Genomic DNA, 23,245 nt, shown 5'->3' with positions numbered 1-23,245 from the left:
GTATTTGACTTCTCATAAGTTTAAATACTATTGTTATGATACTAATCACAATATTTGTGCAACCATCATAATCAACCTTTAAGATTGTTAGAAATAATTTTGGATGGTGCACAAATTCTCATTGATATAAAATCATTGCAATCTAAAAATTAACAATAAAATAAATAAAATACAAGAGATGAAAAGTAGAGTATGGAAAGATCTCACAATGTGTTATAGAATCACGTAAGAGCGTTGTCCTTAAAGGTTGATTCGTGCCTCCCGGAGTGTATAACTCGGTGCGATCGGATCCTTTGACACGCAACCTCCCAAGATTAGACTATAGCGTCTACCTTCGTTAAGGACGCACTTCCAATAACGAAGACTAGTAGAACAACCCTTTGATCTTCTTAAAAAAAAAACCGCAAAGAGAAAATAGAAATTGAATAGAATAGAATTCTATGCAATTGATCTTCTAAAATAGGACAAAACTCTTTTATAAAGAAAATGAGTTTGCCTTTCTTTCTTTCTTGTTGCAAGCTCACTCTACCATGGGATTGTGGATGTTTTCTTTTCTTTTTATAATGTCCAAATGGTCATAACACCAAAAACGGTAAAACATTTGTTAATAACAAAATGGTCAAACTACAATAAAACTTGTTAAAGACTAACGGTCAAAACGGTAAAAATCAATTAAAACTAATTTTTATTTAATAACTCATAACCAAGTAATAAATACAAACGGTCATAAAAGTTATATCTCATAACCAAGTAATAAACACTAACGGTCATAAAAGTTATATCTTATAACCAAGTAAAAAATACAAACGGTTATAAATCAAAATGGTTAAAGATGATTTTTATTTCTCATAAAAACCTTTAAGAAGATATTATCAAATGATAAAACATTTCCAAATGACTTAAAATGAATGTTTGTAACAAATATTACAACATAAGATGTATCATATGACATGGTGAGCTTACAGTGTAAACTTGATTCTATGGTCAAATGTGTGTATGGATGTAATATATGGGCCTTGGATCTAATGATTATTTCGTGACCGGCGCAACCTTAATTGGCAGGTCACTAGAGGACGCATATCATTAGTAGTATGGACCACTCGAGGTCGGAGTCAGTCAAGCTGCTAGTGTTATGGACGGTAGCATACAATGGTCGGGGCACCGACATTGTATTACATGTCTCTCGGGACAGCGCCAACTCTGCTGAAAATGGGTAACATCTCGGGTAGACCATATATGATAGTTATGACGTATTAAAGTATTAGTTTTTTTCATTAAAATTCTTAGGCGATTGCCTTTAGAAGTACACCTCTTTCTTACTACAAAGCGATATTTTTATGGTATATTAACAAAGACAATACCTCTTTCAAAACTTCATCAAGCTACACGTTTATTTCTAATAACTGGCTCATGTCGTATCCAACTATAAGGTTTACTTACTAAGTCTTTAAACTTATACGGTTATTACATCCTGTAAGAAACCTTTTCCTAGGGAGAGGAGAGTGGTGAGGTTGCCACTACAGACTTGTTTAAGATGAGAATCTTCGTGTTGACGTTAAGTTTGAATAGGTTTTTATTTCTATTAGTTGCTTCGTATCTATGTTTCGAGGATAATATATGCTTGATTATTAGATTGCTCAGATTTATTTCACCTTCCTATGCATCAACTCTGATTTTGTTTAGAGGGATGGTTCTCTAGTTGGCTACCAGTTAGCTACATTGGGGTAATTGCCAATAACCTTACCAGACTGAAAATGCTAGATTTGCGGGCGTTACATCGTCCCCTTTTCATGTGTGCTTCAGCCCTTTAGTGCGCTCGATCTCTTTAGTGTGCATGATACCTTTTTTACCTGTGCCTAAGCCCTTTTCACATGCGTTCGAGCCCTTTCCAAGCGCGCTTGAGCCTTTTCCTTCAGCAGCTCATTAAGATGTGTTCTAAGCCTAATATCAATGGAATTTGTTTGCATTTTCTCTAAGAACTTGAAAATGTTACAAAACACGAAAACAACACAAAAAATTATAATATAATGAAACTAAGGGATTAATATATGTGAGTTAAGGGACTTGAATGTGCAACATTCGATGCTTATCAATAACATAGGCAACACCTATTACAGTTTCTGAAAACTCACGTTTATTATTCCAATACATATTGTAACTCACAAGCTCATTTGATATTCGTCTATAAGGTTTATTTACTAAGTCGTAAACTTATGCAGTTATTGCAGTTTAGTTGGTTTGCACTGCTAGGCGTTAGACAGTTTGTTGGATGAGGATGCGCAAGAATTTCACCATACTAGGTTTGATTGGTAATTTTTAGGGTAATTAGTTTTTCTTCCCAACAACTATAACACATTGTCAATTTCCTCCCTTAAATTGCTAGCCTTACTGCTCGACCCTATCAGATTGCCATTTTCTTCTAAAAGCCCCACTTCCGTCAGTCAACCACGTTAAATTGGACGAAATATTCTCTTTTAGATGTTAAATCTCCTTAAAAGGACAAAAATACCCCAAAATTAAAAATTAAAACAAAAAATATAAATATATAAATTATTATTATTATTTTTTTTAAAAAAATAAATAGAGGGTGGCTACTAGTTGGGGGAGGGGGTGGCCAATGAGCCAGCCCTAGAGGTGGCCAGGGGTGGCTTGCGTGTCACCCTTGAGGTGGGGGGGCAATTGAGCCACCCCTAGATCTGGCTGGGGGTGCCCGACGACCACCCCTAGGCCATGGGGGAGGCCACACACCACCCCCATGGGCCGGGGGTGGCTTGCTGGCCACCCCTTCCCCCATTGCGGCAGCCACCCCTCAAATTTTATTTTTATTATTATTATTTTTTTTTTCAAAAAATAACTTTTATATTTTTAACTTATTTATTTTTAATTAAGAATAATATATATCTTCATTTTATTGATCATCACGTAATACACTATTGGAATCCATTAAGTATTTTGACAGAATTTGATTATAGAGACTAAATTGTTATTTTGGCATATCCCAATAATCTTTGAATTATTATTATTATTATTTTTTGATATTACACAGATGGATTTTTAATTTAGGACAATGACATGGACTGATTTTTCATTTATATATTTTTTTAATTTAAGTATTTTTTATATTTAATTTTTGTATATAAAGTTGGGGTATTTGAGTCATTTCAAGTTTTTTAACGTGATTATCTAACGGAAAGGGGGTTTTTGGAAGAAAATGGTAGTCTGATAGGGTCGGGTAGTAGCATTGTCAGTTCATGCGGGCAAAGTGACAATGCGTTGTAGTTAATAAGGGGAAAATGTAAAATGTAATTATCCCTAATTTTTAAAAAGAAGCTCAAAGTCAATAATGGATGATAATGCTTATATACCGTATGATTATAAAGATATCAGATCATGTAATTTCACATTCCGCATTATATTTACTCTGGTTATTCAACGAACAATCTCCTCGGTAGTTACTAGTTAACTGTACAAAGGAATCACCATTAACCCTACCAAGATGGATCGTATTATTTGATCTAATTTTTGGGGGTGTTACATTTACTATTTTTTACTTGTTTCCTTTGTTTTTCTTTTATATATATATTTTTTTGGGTTTTTGTCTCAATGGGCCAATACTGCCTTTATTTTGGATGGAAGCTTTTTTGTTTTGTTTTGTTTTGTTTTTGGGCTGTTGTTTGCTTGTTTTGTTTGTTATGGTGTGGCTGCTCGTTGGTGACCCTAGATTTAGCCTTTTGCGGTGCCGGTTCTGTTTTGCTAGCAAAGATTTTGATAGGCTTGTCCTTTTTGAAACCCTTTGTTTTGCTTTTGATAGTAGCCCTTCGTAGGTGCCTTGATTCCCATTATGGACTGAGTCATTTATTTGACCAATTTTCATTACTTACCATGTTACTTTGTTTCACTTTGCCTTTTAGCACTGTTTTCTGATTGGTTTTGGACTGTTATTTGGATTGCCCACCATTTTTCGTTTTTTTTTTTTTTTTTAATCCCGTTGTAATTCTTATTTCCCCCCTCCCCTTATTTGATTAGAAAATAAAAAATAAAAAACAAGCCTCCCACAAAACTGGCGGGAATCTCATTTTCCCTCCAATCTCTCCGTCTGTCTGACTCTCCAACTCGGAGCCATGAGCAAAAACGGCAATCCCCGGAAACGCCCAGCGCCGCCGCAGAAAACCTCGCCGGCACAAGCCCCCAAGCACCAGGCGGCGTCTCAAGAAGACGAGTTCGTGGATGAGGACGTCTTCCTGGACGAAACCCTCATCCTGGAGGAGGAGATCCTCCGTGACATCGAGGATCGCCAGGCCCTCGCGTGCCGCCTTGCCAAGTGGGTTCGCCCTCCCCTCTCCGACGACTACGTGTCGCAGTCTCGGAGCATCCGTGAGTGGCTCAGCGCCTACTTTACTCCCTGGATTTTGCTATGCTAGGGTTTTTCTAATTCTTTTGATTCTGGGCCTCTTTTTTTTTTTTTGTTTCTCTCTTAGTTTTTCAGCAATTGGAGATTGATTATGTGATCGGGGAGAGTCACAAAGAATTGTTGCCCAATTCTTCTGGACCTGCCGCCATTATCCGCATTTTCGGGGTTACTAGGGAAGGTTAGCTCATACTGTTTCTTTTCATTTTGGTTGCACTAGATTTTTGAACTGAACTTTGGTGAATTTATTTGGTAACGGAAGAATAGATTAGCTCAAAGAGGCAAATTACTGGTTATTTAGTCGCTGCATTCCCAAGTCTGTTCACGACTGTAGATACCACAAATTCAAGTAATTTCTCATGATTTTATTGTATATAATCAAGTCAAATTGGAAGGAAAGAGTACATAAAGAACTGACTTTTTTGGATCTTCCCTGAATAATCATACCTGAATTTAAAGTCAAACCATTTAGGTGCCAAATCTGTATCGGTAAAGTAGTTTAAGTTAATAATTGCCAAATTTTAGGTAGTTATAACAAGTATTGGTATGCACCGATAGATTTCCCTCACAGAGAAGAAGCGTAATTTCTTGAATTTTGGTAATATTTTTGATACTCATAGTCGCTCCAAGTTCATTATTTTATATCAATACCTTCTATAAGTAGTATTGTAATTTTCATCTTAAACAAGCATACAGTTATCCATGTTTCTATAGATGGTGTCAGGTGCTTTGTGTTAGAACAAGTGTTGTTAAAGAAGCATAATCTCGGGTATCTTCTTTTAAACCTTTTTTCCTGATTGTAATAAATGTTTGCTTTTTGGCTATCTGCTAGGACATAGTGTTTGCTGCAATGTTCATGGGTTTGAGCCATATTTTTACATAAGCTGCCCTCCGGGAATGGGCCCTGATGATATCTCCCGTTTCCATCAAATTCTTGAGGTATTCTCTTTTGTCACTTACCAGGTCAAATATATATGTATAGTTGTTGTAAATCCACTTGTTGAAAAAGAAAAAAGCCTTAATCCATTATACTTTGTTGTTTGGCAATTGTTCAGGCAAGGATGAGAGAGGTGAATCGGAATGGTAAGGTACCCAAATATGTCCGTCGTATTGAATTGGTGCAGAAAAGGAGTGTCATGTATTACCAGCAGCAGACTTCTCATCCGTTTCTCAAAATTGTAGTTGCATTGCCGACAATGGTAACCAGCTGCAGAGGTAAAAAGTTCGGATTTTTAAATATAAAATTCATGCACAGACATGAAATTTCCAAAGCATTTTTGTGTGAATGACCTATTTTCAGGAAAAAAATGTGTTTATAGGATAATTACAAAATCGATCTTTGAGAATTATTTTTTCATCCATTTTGATTTTATAATCATGTTTTTTCTTTCTCAATCTGCTATTGATATGGGTTTCACTCAAAGTTAATATTTCCTTTTTAAATTTCTGGTAGGCAACAAGTTTTTGTTTTGTTTGTTTTGTTTTTGTTTTTGTTTTTAAATACGTGCTTACTTTTATTTTTTGTATAATGGGGCTTATTTCTAGTAGCAATTATTCATATGTTATTTTATTTCTTGTTAATATGCTAAAATCTTCAGGAATTCTTGATAGAGGCATTCAAATGGACGGTTTTGGTGTGAAGAGCTTCATGACATATGAAAGCAATGTTCTCTTTGCTCTTCGTTTTATGATTGACCGCAAAATTGTTGGTGGCAATTGGATTGAAGTACTGGCTGGAAAATATAAGAAGACCTCAAAGAATTTGTCCTACTGCCAATTAGAATTTGATTGCCTGTATCCTCATGTGTGATAGTTGAGAGTTCATTGTATCTCTTTGGAGATGAATCCTTAAAAGTCTTCTTTGAACAACCTTTCTTAACAACTTCTCTTAGGTATTCAGAACTGATTAGCCATGCCCCAGAAGGGGAATTCTCAAAGATGGCTCCATTTCGCATATTGAGTTTTGACATTGAGTGTGCTGGTCGTAAAGGTCATTTTCCGGAGCCTACCCATGATCCTGTTATCCAGGTTCTTTCATTTCATCAATCTGATTTATTTGAATAACAAGTTTACTTGCTTTATAGCATCATTTTGTTTTACATTTTTTTGAAGTGAAATTGGCCATTTCTTTCTAGGTGGCAAATCTAGTTACTTTGCAGGGAGAGGACCAGCCATTTATTCGCAACGTGATGACCCTTAAGTCATGCTCTCCGATAGTTGGTGTCGATGTGATGTCTTTTGATACAGAAAGAGACGTCTTGCTAGCGTGGAGGGTATCATTTTTATCTTTGCACAGTCCCTCTTTTACTGTACTAAATTTGTTAAGAGTTAGGTTTTGTAACAAAAAGCTCGTTTGGCCTTAAAGTGATGTTATGCAATTATTGTTTTTGTTTGATTGAACTCACGTAAGTGCGTTTCTCAACTTTACCTTTTCCAAGCATGCTTCTAGAAGAAATGCCTATTTTATCTTCCCTTTGTTATGGATGATCAATCTCTTAGTATTGTCCGTCCCGATCAAAAAATAGAGTTGCCACTTTAAAGTATTTCTTGGGCATTAATTTTAATCAATGTAGAATAGACACTCCTTGGACACAACAAGAAACAATCAGTGGTTGCCAGATCCAGTGTAGAAGTAGAATTTAGAGCCATGGCTGTGTGGAATATTATGGTTGAAGATACTCTTGAAAGAGCTTGGGTTTTATTCCAAGGATCCTATGAACTTGTATTGTGACAATAAAGTTACAATTAATATTGCCCACCATCCAGTCTAACATGATGGAACCAAGCATGTTGAAATTGATCGACACTTTATTAAAGAGAAACTCCGAGCAGGTATTATTTGCACATTATATCTGTAGACAGAAGAACAACTTGCGGATATCTTGACAAAAGGAGTGTCTAGTGGTGTTCTTCATGCAGTCTTATGCAAGCTGGGAATGTGAGACATTTATGCCTCAGCTTGATGACGAGTGTTGATGATGGAAATTACCGAGATACTATGATTTGATTCTCCTTGATTTATTCCTACTAGTATTCTGATTTGATCTGATTGTAAGATTTCATTATTTCTTTCCATAATAGTTTGTAGGTCTGTTCAATTTATACCTATGTACCTGTATGAGTGAATCATCATTGAATAAGAGAATTTCGTCTCTCCTATCCTTTTGGTCTTTCTTTTCTACTAATAATAGAATTAGGAAGAAAGGAGGTCAAGGGTTTAGAAGTGTATGACAAGAGGATTAAACATAAACCTTACTTCATACTTCTTATATAGCACACACATACATACTTACATGTATGTATGTATGTATGTATGTATGTATTGATAGTCAAGTATATTATTTCCCCATAAATCTATATATAGGGAAATACCAAAAAGTCTTGTATACCCTCATAAATATAACTTGTTAAAATGGTAGTCTTCCCTGACTGCTTACAAAATAAAAAACCACTATAGATAAGAGATTTTCTATTCCATAATATATTGATAGATTGATTTTTCCATGGAGACCTAATGACAAAATCACATGGTAACGCGTTTTTCCTTGGATACCTAATGACTAGTATACTCCATGTTTTTAAAATTTTTCCAGGCAAAAGGGCTCCATGTTTGAATCGCATATTCTGATGCTAGCATGTGTACATTCTTTGTATGCAGAGCTCTTTCTATGATAGTGGATAAAAGACATGATTATCCTTTCTTCATTTTATTTGGGTGTTTTCTGAAACTTTGTTCATAAAAACGTAGCATAATCTCAAGAAGCATTTGAATTTAATATAGGGTCCTTTTGTGCATGTTTATAGTCTAATGAGTAGGTTCTCTTGCAGAATTTTATCCGTGAAGTGGACCCTGATATCATAATTGGATATAACATATGCAAATTTGATTTGCCATATCTAATTGAGGTAATTGAAATATTGACTTTCTCATTGTCAATGCAGATTGTCATAGTAAATTTTGTCTATTTTGTTTTATTAGTCCAACCTTTATATCTTTCATTATGAGTATGTATTTTTTAAATGCTGAGGTTTCATGTATGTGGCCATATCTACATTATGGCTAATTTCTCTTCCTGTTTTTGTGGCTTACAGAGGGCTGAGACCTTGGGAATTGCTGAATTTCCAATACTGGGCCGCATCAGGAATAGCAGAGTTCGGGTCAAGGATACAACTTTTTCTTCAAGGTAAACATATTACGATTGTTTTTATTGTTATTGTGTAGAAGAAAATAAGAAAATATTGTTATTGTTAATATAATAAAGATTGCTATGCGTTGCTAAACTTTTTGCTATACTTGCTATATCGCCTTTCTCTGGTGATTTCAAATTTATCCCCATATGAATCTAATTATTTCAAAGTAAGAAATTCTTTTTGGCATTGCATTCAGTCTGTTAAATCTCTCATTAACCTCTGGGAACATTTTACTGATACTTGTTGGTTTTATAGACAGATGGGAACAAGGGAAAGTAAAGAAGTAACAGTAGAAGGGAGAGTTCAATTTGATTTGCTCCAGGTTTTGTCCATAGTGTGTTCTTGCTTAAGATGGTGTACTTGGTCTATGAGAATCTAGAATAATGACAAACAAGTTATTGTTGTTTACTGCAGGTTATGCAACGAGATTATAAGTTAAGTTCTTATTCCTTGAATTCTGTCTCAGCACACTTCCTCTCTGAGCAGGTAAGGTTTATTTTTTCGTTTTGACTTGATATCAAGTATCTGCTTTATTATTCTTTGTATTAATTTTCAATATAAATATCCACGGAGATTTTGATGGATTTGAGTAAAATTATAGATGGGAAGAGCACCATGCATTTTCTTGCAGTTGGAGATAACTTTACATGGTCTAGTTCAGTTCTAGGTGTGACCATTAAAAATGTTGTACGAGATGATTTTATGAACTTGTGTGCTTTCTTAGAACGGCATCTGTCTTGCATGGTCTGTGCCTTAATATGTTTTATTCTATTCTCAATGCATGAATTATTGTATTTAGTCAAGCTAATTATTGTATTTAGTCAAGCTAATTGCCTAACTGCAGAGGATAGGACACATAAATGTATTTCTCTTTGATGTATAGTTTATGTTTTATTATTTGAAGGTCAAATCTTGCTGATGAAACTTCTTCTGTTTAATTTCATGATTTTTTTTTGGTTCAACAGTTTGAATTAAGTCTCAACCACCATTCATTCCCTTGGATGGTTTTACCGTCATGCTATGTAGGCTTGCCTTCATTCAATGGTGAACTGTAGTAGAGGGGTTTTTTATTTATATTTTCTCCTCAAAAGCTTTATTTTTCATTCATCATTCATGTTTTAATCTCACTCTCTTTGTTCTTGATTGATGGACTCTAAGCCAGTGAGTTTTATGGCTCCATAATTCTAATTTCTGAATGTTAACAAAGCTTGTTGTAATGCAGAAGCATTTTCTTTTGCCAAAGGCAATGTTTGGTTAGGTTCACTTTTTATTTTATTTTATTAAATAGATAATATTTTGTAGTCTTTGTGTTACTGTTACCATGTGTATGAGCTTGATATACATTTTTGGCTACTTAAGCTTTTGGGACTGATGGTTTACTATGATGGTACTAGAGCAGGTTGATTGGATGTTAATTGGAATATCTTTGTTTTTGTCTTATTAGTGACCTCTATCATGACTTCATCAATCAATTATGGTTATCTACTCCTTATCCTCTTTCTGTACTCAATAAGAGATTATGTAACTTCTAATTAAACATGGTAATTTTACCTGTGCAAATTTTGCTTATAGTTCCTTTAATATAGGGAGAGCCTAAGCACCAGGCTGGTTGGGTCTAGCGATCCTGGGAACTCTGGTCATATTGACTTGCTCTAATCAACTTTTTTGCAACTTTTGTCTTATTCATTTGCTCATGTTAAACTTTCTTGTCTGGTTTTTGACAGATTGCTTGTTGCTTGTTGTTCTTATGTATGAAATTGTACCATTGAAAGCATGAATCTATAATGTTCATCTTTGCCTTTTGTTGCTGCTTGTTGTGCTTATAATTAAGATTGTGGCACTGAAAGCATGGATTGATATGGCAAGCAACTTATCAATTTATCTTGCTTGCTATGTGTGTGTATGTGCCCATGCATGTGCACATGTGTGCTTGTTTGTGTTTTCTTTCTGTCCTAACCAGTTTCTTGTTTCAGTCATTAGAATCAGCAGATTATCTAATTCCTCTTTCACCACTTTTGTCTCCTCTTACTTGATTTCTTCCTTCTCTGGAAATAACATTAATGTCAAGTGTTACTATTGTTCACGCCATTTCCCTCATGCAGAAAGAGGATGTACACCATTCAATAATATCTGATCTTCAGAATGGGAATGCCGAAACAAGGAGGCGGCTTGCTGTATATTGTCTGAAGGTGCATATTTTAGTTTTTCTATATCTTGATTTCTCTCCTTATTTTGCTATTGAATTCCCTTGAAGCGTTTAATAATGTCTTATTGCCATGAATCCTTGTGGCAAACAAATTCCTGTATAGTGTTTAGCGTTACCCACTTTCAAGGGTCAGAGAATGAAGTCGTGCTTCTACAATTAGATCTAAGCTATCTATAGTTAGTGAAGAGTAAATTTTGGTGGCATTCCTTCTCCTTCCCCCCCCCACCCCCCAAAAAAAGAAAAAAAAAGAAAAAAAGAAGAAGGCAATGGTATTTATTTGCTTTAGAGGTCTACTCTTAGACATCCTTACTTTTGTTTCTATGAGTTAATAGTTATTTTTAAGATAAATAGCATTTCTATACTCTGACAGACTTTGACATTACATTTTTCAGTATGGCTCTTCTCAACCTCTTAGACACAATGTAGTTCCTATATCAGGAATTGTTTTGAAGATGAATTTGTTTACAGAATTAATCGAGGATGCGTCCCTTCTCTCTTTTGATTGTAGGATGCTTATCTCCCACAGCGGCTTTTAGACAAACTGATGTTCATCTACAATTACGTGGAGATGGCTCGAGTAACAGGTGTTCCTATCTCTTTTCTTCTTTCCAGAGGGCAAAGCATCAAGGTTAGTATAATAAACTCTTTAGCTAATGAGTTTCCAATAAATGCACGGAATGCTAAAAGTTGTTTAGTTTTAGAATATTGACCCATTCTTTTGCAGGTACTTTCTCAACTTCTTAGGAAGGCAAGACAAAGGGACCTTGTTATTCCAAATGTCAAACAGGCAGGATCTGAACAAGGAACATATGAAGGTGCTACTGTAAGTTTGCATTCTAATTTCCTTTATGTTGTAGTTGTTTTATGTACTGTAATTATTAGTAGCTGTTTATGACATCAACACGTTTGGGATATTAGTTCACCATGCTTGCATTATTAAACAACAATTATGTAGTGATTTATGTGAGTTATCTTTTTTGAACTTGATTGATAATGTTCGGAATGTAGAATGGGATATACTATAAGGGGACTATAGACTAGTAATTAGGTTGGGAGATGGATTTATTTTCTTCTTTAGTTTGCACACTTTTCCCACTAAGGATGAATCTTCCAATCTAGGAGGAATTTCCATGTATGCTTCTTCTAAATCTCCATGAAAAAATGCATTTTTTACGTCAAATTGATGTAGAGGCCAATCCAAGTTCGTAGCTATAGAAATTAGAACTCTAATTGAGTTCATCTTTGTCGCTGGAGCAAATGTTTCCTCATAATTAATCCCATAGGTTTGTGTATTGCAACAAGTCTTGCCTTGTATTGTTTCGTAGCACCATCGGCCTTATGCTTGACAGTGAACACCTACGTGCATCCAACATCCTTCCCATTAGGTAATTAACAAAATCCTAAGTTTTGTTTTTGTGAAGAGCTTCCACTTCTTCTTGCATCGATATCCTCCACTTTGCATCACAAAGTACCTCTTGTAGAAGATTAGAAAAAAAAAAAAAAAAAAGGACCTCTTGTAGATTTCTAGGGATAGACACAGATGACAATTTGGACACCAAGGAACGATTTGATGGTGAAAGATGTTGATAGGATCAAAATCAGAAAAGGGATGGTGTGTGCATGACCTGACTCCTCTGCGTTGTGCAATGGGTAGACTCATATTATTGACAACAGGTATTACAGAATCGGCCACCACACATATTGGTGACAATGTCTCAATCCTCCAATGACCACATGAAAGGCCAGCAACCACCAATGGGGAACTGACCACCGCAGCAGCTGTAATCACAGATCTGCCACCTACAACCGTGAGTTATGCCAAGTCTGCCATGCACGAGAATGACAACAATTGTATCACAACCTCCATCAAGTCAAGTAACTCTGCCTTTGCACAACGAACATACTACTTACATAGGTTCTATGGTAGAGGAGAAGAAAAAAGAGGAAAGAAAGGAAGAAGAAAATAAAAATCAAAGAGAGAAAGAGAAAGAGCCTAGGACGTGAGCTCTAATACCATGAAAATATTAGGATTTTAGAGAAGGTTTTATAGAGAAAGAGAAAAGTGTTGGAAAAGAAAATTGGTGTTTAGAAGATCTCTACTCTGTCTCTATTGCACTATATATATATATATGAAGGAAATAATTGGTAAACCCTCACAGGGTGTACTTTACAATCATGCCATCGAACACAAGAGAGTAGTTTGATTTGTTGTATTAAAAATGGTTTTATTGGCCTCATTTGTTTTCTGCATTGTGATAATGATCAACTGCAGTCACAAACGTTAGGCTCCCTTCAAGAAGAACCCTTTTTTTCTAAAAAAAAGGAAAAAAAAAAAAAAATTAAGAATTTTATACTTTTGAATGTGATATTTTCAACTAGTGAAAACATTCTCTTTACTTCTATTAGATGCTTTCTCCCTTCCTCATACTATTGACCTATGACTACATGGACGACAATTTCTATTAGAATTATCTTTGCTTATGTTATTGCTTTCTTGATGGAGCTATATGATATGGATCTGTAGAATCAGGTGACATGCATAAGTGGATGCATAAAATATTAGGAGCTATAACATCTTCAGGAACTATGGAAAATATGAATGAGTGGCATTGGGAATAGAAAGTACGTAACTCTATTGGAAATAAGTGATACTAGGGGTGCCACCTCTACAATTTCTGAGGAATGATCTTATGTGAGAAGAAGAATGTTGATGAGGTATCAAATGATTGGGATTATGGCCCTTGCATGATTGTAATTAGAAGTTCTTGAACCGTGATTTGATTTTACGTACATTTAAATCCATTTGTATAAACATTCTTTCAAGTTAAAGAGCCACTTGATGGGTTTGGTCTGATCATGCATTTTATATTTATATTTATATATATCAAAAAAAATATTTATGCCTCACAAGAAGCAGTCTGCAATTTTCTTCTTGTACATTCATTCCATGCTATTTTTTATTTTTTAATTTTGATAAGAGATCTTAATTTTCATGGTATATTGATAAATATAACCTTGTGAAACTTTTTTGTTTTTTTTTTTTGATAAGTAATGTTGTATATATCAAAAAGTGTAGAGGGGTGTAACCCTAGTACATTGGAAGTATACAAGAGAAACACCTAAATGGTAGAAGAAAAAAGAACATCTTCAACACAACGTTACCGGAAGTTCCTCCCGAAAGCCACTTAGGCACCCTGGCTAGTGGCTCTACCGAAGGGAAAAAAAAAAATCCTCTGTCGGACTCACCGTAGATTGCAGCACCTCAGTGAAACTCTTCTTTTTCACGGCAACGTTCTTCGGAGCCCGTAAAAAAGGTTGAAAGAACTTGATAGCAATCTGAAGCTCTGATTCGAATTTAATCCAACCTTTCTGACTCCTCCCTTCTGGCACCAGAACAGACCCAGTGCCTCTCTCTCCCATCATACTCTTCAATCACCAAAACACCTCCATGCCTGTTAAAGCACTTATGAGCTAACATATGAGGGTAGCCTGGTGTAGACTGATCCCGGAAAACCCTTGAATCATTTGCTGCCACCAACTCATCAAAGACGTGTAAAAGCCAGGCTGATTCTCTGCTTCCCAACCGCACAGACCTCATCAATCCTCTGCTTCTCTCCTGAATTTTCAAACCAGTAGCTACATCCTTCGTCAGCATCTCAAAATCCTTGGATTCCACAGACCAACTTCTTGATAGACCCATCTCTCCACCACCGGCAGACTGCCTGAGACTAGTCACTAAAGAAAAAGAACCAAAACACTCCTCATGTGCCACCTCTGTGAGAGAGGAAATAGGAGAGAGAAGAGAGGTTTTTTTTGGATACTAGCTTGTGAAATGTTAGAGGTTGGATATATACCAGGGCTTCAATGTGCTTGCTAATTTCGACTTTTAGTTTGCAGAAGATGGTTTAAATGTATAGGGAGAAGTTCTTTTCCCCATTCATTTCTCTTCCTTCCCTATCAAATGTCAATATTTGGCTACCCAAAGGGAATAGACTTAGCAACAAAGCTCAGTGGCTAATTCAAAATTAAAATGCCAGTATCCACAGTAATATGAATATCATTCTACATTGGGATCCAAAATTTGCGTAAAATTTGTTTATGGTTAGAGTTTTCATTGTGCTCTTCTAATTGTGCCTCCTCCCTCTCTCCCCTTCCTATCATTTGCAGTTGATATGTCTTGTTTGTACTTTTTATTGAAAATCAATGGGTATCAAGCATTAACATGCATTCGTATTTTGGATGTGCAAATGCAGGTTTTGGAGGCAAAGGCAGGATTTTATGAAAAGCCAATTGCAACATTGGATTTTGCATCCTTGTATCCATCTATTATGATGGCATATAATTTATGCTACTGCACTCTGGTGATTCTTCGGGCCATCATCTCTATTTGCCACCATTTCCTTTTTGTTTGGAAACTATCCTATAATTCAACATAAAATCAGTTTTAATATTGAAGCTTTTGTGGAGAAATTTTTTTTTATCTTAATGGTCTTTGTGAAGGTGACACCTGAGGATGTTCGAAAACTCAACCTGCCCCCAGAATGCATCAACAAAACCCCATCTGGCGAAACATTTGTTAAATCAAATTTGCAGAAGGTTAGTTTTTTAAATGTTATATATATATTGAGTGAATTATAGAATTTAATTAGTTTCTATATACATTACGTGCCCATAATAATCAATAATGAGAATGTTTCATGAGATAATCTTAGGGAATACTTCCTGAAATTCTTGAAGAACTAATAGCAGCTCGTAAGAGAGCAAAAGCAGATTTGAAGGTAATTACCTTTTAATGTGTATTTTTGCTTCCTGTTTTTATGAAGTTTTCAGTCAAGCTGTCAGCTAACTTTGATACTCGTTGACCTTTTGTGCATGTAAATAATGATGTTGTCTCTATTACCATCCTAGGAAGCAAAAGATCCACTTGAGAAGGCTGTGCTAGATGGTCGACAGCTGGCCTTGAAAGTAAGCTTTGCACTATTAATTTATTAAAGTTTTAGGTAATTTTGAGTGCCAGCTATTCAAGACTTCAATTACGCTGGTTCCTTATTTTTTCATTGTTTTAATCTCTCTTATGTCTTTCTTTTTTCAGATAAGTGCAAATTCTGTTTACGGATTTACAGGAGCTACTGTTGGCCAGTTACCATGCTTAGAGATATCTTCAAGTGTTACAAGCTATGGTACTGTTCTGAAATGCAGTTATGATCCATGTTGATAATTGTTCTCTACATGAGTTAAAATGTACTTCATTCTGAATTCTAATGGTTGCTTGACTTGGCTGCCCATGTAAAGGTCGACAAATGATTGAGCATACCAAAAAACTTGTGGAAGATAAATTTACGATGATTGGGGGCTATGAACACAATGTTGAGGTATGTCATGTAGAATTTTACTTTTCTAAAGGTATATAATGTGCCAAACAATGCTATACATGGTATGGCGGTGTTTGATGTAGCTCAGATCCCTGGTGTCTCTTATGTCTCTAAGTTCAATTTCTTTCTAGATTTTGTAATTCATGAAAGGTTTGTACCATTCTCTGACTTATTGCTATGCACAAGAGCAGAATCCATTCTTGTTATTTTGGTATGTGCTTACCAAAGTTTTATAGTTTCTTCAGTTGATTGACATTGTCAACTTGTGCCAAAACCCTCAAAAAGGGTTTTATGCTGTCTGAGGTGGTTGTTGCGAGGATTCTGTCTTCTTGAGCCTGTTAGTTTTTCGAAGCTTCCATGAGGAGATTTTTTTCGTAGAATTGAAACCTTTCAAGTTCATTCTCAAGCCAGGGGGAAGTTCCTTCATGTTACATATAGTGGAATGTAGGAAAGGCTATCTCCGGTCGATCTTTTTGGGGAGAGATGGAGCTTTTTGGCTCCTCTTGACGGTTGACACTATGGCTTGATTGGAAAATAGTGTGGGCTTTATTCGCAAGTTCAGAGACGCTTAGTGTTCCCTTTTATTTGTGGGCACAATGAATATCCAGCAATTGCCTTTCAACTATTTAATTTTCTTCATTTTGGAATTTGAAGTTTTGCTGTATGAATGCAAGGTGGATAGAACTTGCTAGTATGATTTCGTTAATGATTTTATAAGACGTTCATTATTTTCTTTCCATGATTGGCACATTGATTTTCATCTTATTGTTTGATTTGAGCATTTGGTTTTCTTCCATACCTTATTATCCTTAAACAATGATTGTCATAGTAATTATATGGTACCAGGTTATATATGGAGACACAGATTCTGTTATGGTACAATTCGGTGTCGACAACGTGGAAGCAGCCATGAACTTGGGGAGAGAGGCTGCTGAATATATTAGTGGAACTTTCATTAAAGTAAGACTTTATAATTATTTCACTAGATCTTGAATCTTCTTTTATCCTACACTTATATATGCCTTATTTTACTTTTAGTTTTGTGCCAGATAAGATATTCTCGATATATGGATTGAAATAATTATTAACAAGTCCTTCTAAATTTGGAACAACTGAGGTACTTGTGCTGAATAATTTAATTTGAGGAATTAATATTGCTTGTATGGCTCTGTAGATTTTATGGAGGCTAGTCTTGTGGCTAATTATATTGAATTACCAATGGATACATGAATATAGTGAATAGTCTTGAGCAGGTCACCAAACTTAATTAAGTTAAGTTTGGTGATAAAGAGGAATGACAGGTGTTGCATTTTGTTTTGAACTTGAACGAATTTGGCTTTGTCGAGATTACTTGGACCCAATTCTTGATCAGCTTTATTATAACTTTAATGTTGCTGTTACTTGGATGCGACTTTCAGGAGCATCCATATTGTTATTTTAGTTTAGTTAATCACCATATTATGACTTGAAAGTTGTATCGTCCATCCAAAAAAGAAGTCTTCTCTGAGAGGGGCAGTCTTAACTTATTTTGAATTACTAATCCATAGATGGATATTGGAAACAGTATTGATCAGGTCACCTTGGAAAGGTTAAGTGAAGTTGGACGATATTTGAATAAAGAGGAATGCTAGGTGTTGCATTTTGGTTTGAACCTGAATGAATTTTACTAAGTCGAGATTACTTGGACCCGATCTTTTGATCAGCTTGATCATAACTTTTAATTGTTGGTTTTGAAAGTCGTATACTCTCCATCCAAAAAAGGAATGTTTTCTCTTACATGGGCACAAGTTTTAAAGAAAAGCAATTAATGCATATATGCCTCATATTTTGGTTATGAACTTCCAGAATTGCCCTCTTCAAAAATAAAGAAACAAATTTCATTGAAAACAAGGCCTATGTGGGAATATTAGAAAAAAACATATTTTTTTGACTTCTTTGGGAGAAAACTGCAAAGCAAGACACTTATTGTTGGACAAAGGTAGTAAATAGCGTTTTGTGGTTCCAATTTCTTTGTATGATTATTTTTGTAACGAATCTTTTTTGTTTTTTGTTTGGTATTTGCGTTTGTGAAGCCAATCAAACTCGAGTTTGAGAAGGTTTATTATCCATATCTTCTGATCAGCAAGAAGAGATATGCTGGTTTGCTATGGACAAATCCAGAAAAGTTTGACAAAATGGACACTAAAGGTATATATAGGAGTTCCTCAACCATTTCTGGCTCTCTATTATTGTCAAGTATGTCAATTTCACCTATTTTTTTGGACAGGTATTGAAACAGTTCGTAGAGACAATTGTTTGTTGGTTAAAAACCTGGTAACTGAGTCCCTGCACAAAATACTTATTGACCGGGACATTCCTGGGGCAATCCAGTATGTCAAGAATACCATTTCAGATCTTCTTATGAACCGCATGGATTTGTCACTTTTGGTTATTACTAAGGTTGGGAAAAAGGATTTGGCTAGTTAGTGTTCTAGATGTTCATTACATACTGTCTTTTGGTTCTTCTTTGGATTATTTTTAAAATGGGAGTTATAGTTCCATTTAATCTGATAACGGTATATTGCTTTGTACCTCTACTAATGTACTTTATGAGCAGGGTCTGACAAAGACAGGAGATGATTACGAAGTAAAGGCAGCTCACGTTGAACTTGCTGAGCGCATGCGCAAGGTCCGTGGTGCCTTATTGACGAATTCATTTACTTTGTAGCTGCTTATTATTTATATTGACTTGACATATATAACATGTTCCACTGGACCATAAGTATATTAATTTTGGGTTGTTACAGCGAGATGCTGCTACTGCTCCAAATGTTGGGGATCGGGTACCTTATGTCATCGTTAAAGCTGCAAAAGGTGCCAAGGTATCTTTCTGGTGCTTTTTTTCTTCTTCTTTTGTTGGGAGGAGGGGGGGAATTGTTGTACTTTATCTTGGTTTGTAACAATTAACCAGTAAGTGACAATCAGGCTTATGAGAAGTCAGAGGATCCCATCTATGTCCTAGAGAATAACATACCAATAGACCCCCAATACTACCTTGAAAATCAAATGAGCAAGGTTAGTTCTTATATTGTGCTTTGCATATACTTTACAGTACAGAAAGTCCTGGTTTACTCACATGCGAGTAATTTAATGTAACAGCCACTTCTAAGAATTTTTGAGCCCATTTTGAAGAATGCTAGCAGGGAACTACTCCATGGAAGTCACACAAGATCTATTTCTATCTCTACTCCCTCAAACAGTGGCATAATGAAATTTGCAAAGAAGCAACTCAGCTGCATTGGCTGCAAAGCTCTAATTAGGTATAATTCTATTCCTTCACTGTTTTCCTTTTATTTTATTTTTCTTAACTTGAAACTCTTATTTGTGAGTTCAATATACTGACTGTGTGGATTTTGACGTTGATCTGCTTTTGTTGATAGTTGTACCGAAGATTTTTTCTAGTTATTTCCTGTAGTTCACATGTTAATTGCTGATTGGCAAGCCTACAAGTTGTGTGGGAAAATTATATTAGATACAAAAAGTAATCATCGAAACCTCTTTTAGGTAGAAGCGTTCCAACATTTTGCTAATAATAGAAAATTTCTGCTGCAACTGTTTACTGCATAATTGCATATTGTTTGGATGGATGGCAGGGCTAGGAAATTTATGATTTATGGACACGAACATGATTGTGTGTGTTAGAATATTTAAGTATATTTTATCCGTTATTTGATTTAAAAGTTATGATTAAGTTTATCTTGTGAGTAGATGTACTTGAATTGCAGTGTGCGACTTTCCTTGATAAATAGAGTAATGCTAGACCTACAAATTGGTCTTCGATTCTTTTACAACTAGCTGACACGGCATGTGATTGTGGGGTGTTAAACTTTTTAGTGGCCTACATAGCACCCATCAAATGTTGATACATGTCAACAAATTGTAAAAGAGTTGTAAGTTTAGCATTTTTCTTATAAATAATAACAATGTGTGTGGAGTAATTAAGAAAATATGCTACACTTATTTTTATTTACAGTGTCTTTTTATAGAAAAGTTGTGTTAGTGCATTAGGCTTCCTCTCCTATGTGAGGAGTCTCCTTGTGTGTGCCATACAAAAAAAAAAAAAAAAAAAAAGTGTGCAAATCATTGCAATTCAAACAATAAGGAAAACAAAAGTTGAACTAGTTGTTAACATGTAAGGCACCATTAAAGCAAAGCAATGCTTGAGTGGGATTATTTAAGATATCAAAAATTTAGTAAAAATGCTAGGGTCAGTTGTCTATGGATTTATAATGTAGACATAGAGGCAATAATCGACCATTGAGAAATTCAGTAAAAATGAACGCTATGGTCAGTTGATATGGATTTATAATGACCAGACACAAAGGCAATAATCGACCATTGAGAAATTAGATTAGCAAATGTGAAATTTGTTGTGGACCATACAAAGAAAGTAAGGCATCGGGTTTGAAGTGATTATACATAAGGGAAACAGATGGCCTTTAATGTCTCAGAAGTACCTGGTATGATTTGTATGGATTTTCTTCTATAAACAGCCTAATTCTATTTTTCTTTTTTTCTGAGCATAAAGAGCCTAATACTTTGTTATTGATGTCTTTTGGATCAGTGATAAAGATCGAATTCTCTGCTCACACTGTAAAGGAAGAGAAGCCGAACTTTACTGCAAAACAGTGGCTAATGGTAGGCACTTCAATTTTTTCCTGTAATGTTCCAATGTTTAAAATGAATTTAGTGTATACTGAAATGACCAAGGGACTTACAATTGCAAACAATCAATTATGAGCAATTGCAGTATCTGAGCTAGAGATGCTTTTTGGGAGGCTGTGGACACAGTGTCAAGAGTGCCAAGGCTCTCTACATCAGGATGTGCTCTGCACAAGGTATTACTATATTGTCACTTGTATGGGGTAGTAAGCTCTTAATTTCTTCCCAATTGGGATTTCCTGAAATATTTTGCATGTGAGTTGGCCGTCATTGCAAGAAATGACTCCCAAAATAGGAGTATGCAATTTGTGAAAAAGCATGACACCCCCTTGCGCTTCTTTAGTCTTGCAATTTGGCTTTGCACTGCATGTCTGTGAGCTTCTTTGATTTCTGCATTGTCCATATATTCCACTCATTGCCTACGGTTCTCAGCATGCTTTTTGTGTTTTGAGAATGACTGATGCTACATTTTGTTTGCAGTCGAGATTGTCCAATATTTTATCGAAGAAAGAAGGCACAGAAAGACATGGCTGAAGCCAAGCTGCAATTAGACCGGTGGAGCTTCTAAGATTATTTTCAAGTTTGGTGTTTTTTGCCCATGAGTAACCTAGGTGTGTTTTGCCTGAGAAACTGAAGGGGAGATGGAGGTTCTCTTTAAACATGAAATTAAGAGGACAATTTCTTTTGATAGTATCAACCTCTTGCTTTCTACTGGTATATCAAGCATCAGCTACAAGATCAAGTTTCTTGATTCATATTTTCTTGATGATTCTGCTGGTGAAGGTAGAGACGAAGAAACACGAGCTTTTACTCAACTAGATGAAATGGATCCAATGGACTTTGCAGTTGGGAAGACTGACTAATTTGTAGACTTGCAAAAACTGCAATCTGGCAGTTCTAATTGAATGAATAGCCAAGTTTTGTAACGTAATAGCTTTCTTGCCATTTTGTCTAAGATCAAGAGTTCTATAGTACCATCTTTGTTAAACAAGCCATGATTCGGAAGTAATATGAAATCTTAAGCTCCGTTTGTTTCGGCATAAAATATTTTTCGTCGAAACATATTTTCTTAACGTTTAAAAATTTATGACGAATAAAAATTTATCACCAGGACATGGTCGAGACTTGTTGGAACCTAGCTGAATTGTCGTCGAGACTTCGCTAGGAGTGGGATTCAGTCGGTACTTGCCTGAAACCCAATTGATATATATATCGTCAGAAAATATTTTTAGCAGTATTAAAAGCTTTCGTCAAATCATCAAAAAATTTATCTTTAATTAAATAATTTAAAAATAAAAATAAAATAAAATAGAAAAAGCCATCACCATCTTCGCCTCATACTTCCCCCTCATTGTTGTGTCGGCCGTCTTGCCCATCTTCCCCTATGTATATAGCTTCCATGATCGGCCATATCGATTGGTAAAGCTTGAGGTAGTAATCAACATGCTTGAGACTCTACTGTATTACTTTTATGCTTGAATGTTTGAGTACATGAATGAGTCTCACAGCAACATTATTTTAAATTGTAAGGGACGAACGTATGAAACATAGAATGAGTAATATGGATAAAAGTTACTATAAATATTTATTTCATTCAAAAGAGATCCTTGGTATCAATGATCAATTTGTACTCAAAATAATATTATAAATATTAACGCTTCATTTATTTTGGCGTAAAATAATTTTTAAAAAATATTTTTTGCATTTTTAATTGTTTAGTGCAATATAAAATAATAGTCAACAAAAAAATATTTTTGATTAGACAGAAAAAGCTTTTTTAATTTAATTTTTCGTTTTATGCTATCTCGAAAAGTTCTCGCCACGTTAGCATGAAGTGCTTTCACGCCCCATTGGCGCGTGAGGCACATTGACGGTGCGTGTGAACGTTCTATAACAGTGATCAAGAATTTTCTAATTGGTTCTCATCAAGGTTGAAAGGTGAAATGGGTTATCTAGGTTACTTTTACGTGGAAACCAAATCATTTGAGATTCGTTCTAATGTTCAAGGAGGCAATCAATTGGCGGAGAAGAGTAGAGGAAAATCTCGGTCAATGATCATGGCCTGGCCGACCATCTTTTCGTCAGTAAGCACATGGGATTATTTGACAGACAATGAGATGGTATGCGAATATTGGATGACGTTTCGGTTTGGTTGCTTCGCGTATGTGATGTAGAGAAGAAATAATTCACATGGTAATTTCTTGGAGTTGTCTGAATATGGAGGCAAAGGGTGGAGGAGCTTTGTGATAATACCAGAGGGTACTGAGGGGAAGGGATGGGAAGCATGCCGTGTACAATTACGAAGGTTGAAGCTGTATTATGAGAAGCAACGAGAAGCAGAGTCACCTGTTGGGGCACCAGCGGGGG

The 23,245-nt window shown here is 35.5% G+C and overlaps 1 protein-coding gene across 1 annotated transcript; it reads left to right on the top strand.

The window, feature by feature from the left end:
- The first annotated feature begins 4,059 nt into the window (after positions 1–4,059).
- LOC132165772 (DNA polymerase delta catalytic subunit) lies at positions 4,060–21,852 on the top strand. Its single transcript, XM_059576455.1, has 30 exons — positions 4,060–4,374; positions 4,479–4,589; positions 5,241–5,347; positions 5,464–5,623; positions 6,007–6,202; positions 6,301–6,436; positions 6,544–6,681; positions 8,237–8,314; positions 8,501–8,592; positions 8,855–8,921; positions 9,014–9,085; positions 10,702–10,788; positions 11,314–11,433; positions 11,530–11,628; positions 15,059–15,166; positions 15,306–15,401; positions 15,518–15,583; positions 15,714–15,770; positions 15,898–15,985; positions 16,098–16,177; positions 17,024–17,137; positions 18,250–18,364; positions 18,444–18,616; positions 18,774–18,845; positions 18,964–19,038; positions 19,142–19,231; positions 19,316–19,476; positions 20,781–20,854; positions 20,967–21,054; positions 21,359–21,852. Exons 1-30 carry the CDS (start codon positions 4,122–4,124, stop codon positions 21,444–21,446), a joined length of 3,261 nt encoding a protein of 1,086 aa, XP_059432438.1. The 5' UTR covers positions 4,060–4,121; the 3' UTR covers positions 21,447–21,852.
- The last annotated feature ends 1,393 nt before the right edge of the window (positions 21,853–23,245 follow it).

The sequence above is a fragment of the Corylus avellana genome, chromosome ca11 (assembly GCF_901000735.1).
Source record: "Corylus avellana chromosome ca11, CavTom2PMs-1.0".
Taxonomy (NCBI): domain Eukaryota; kingdom Viridiplantae; phylum Streptophyta; class Magnoliopsida; order Fagales; family Betulaceae; genus Corylus; species Corylus avellana.
Note: the sequence above shows the minus strand (reverse complement) of the source record. Positions and strands in the feature narration are given on the sequence as shown.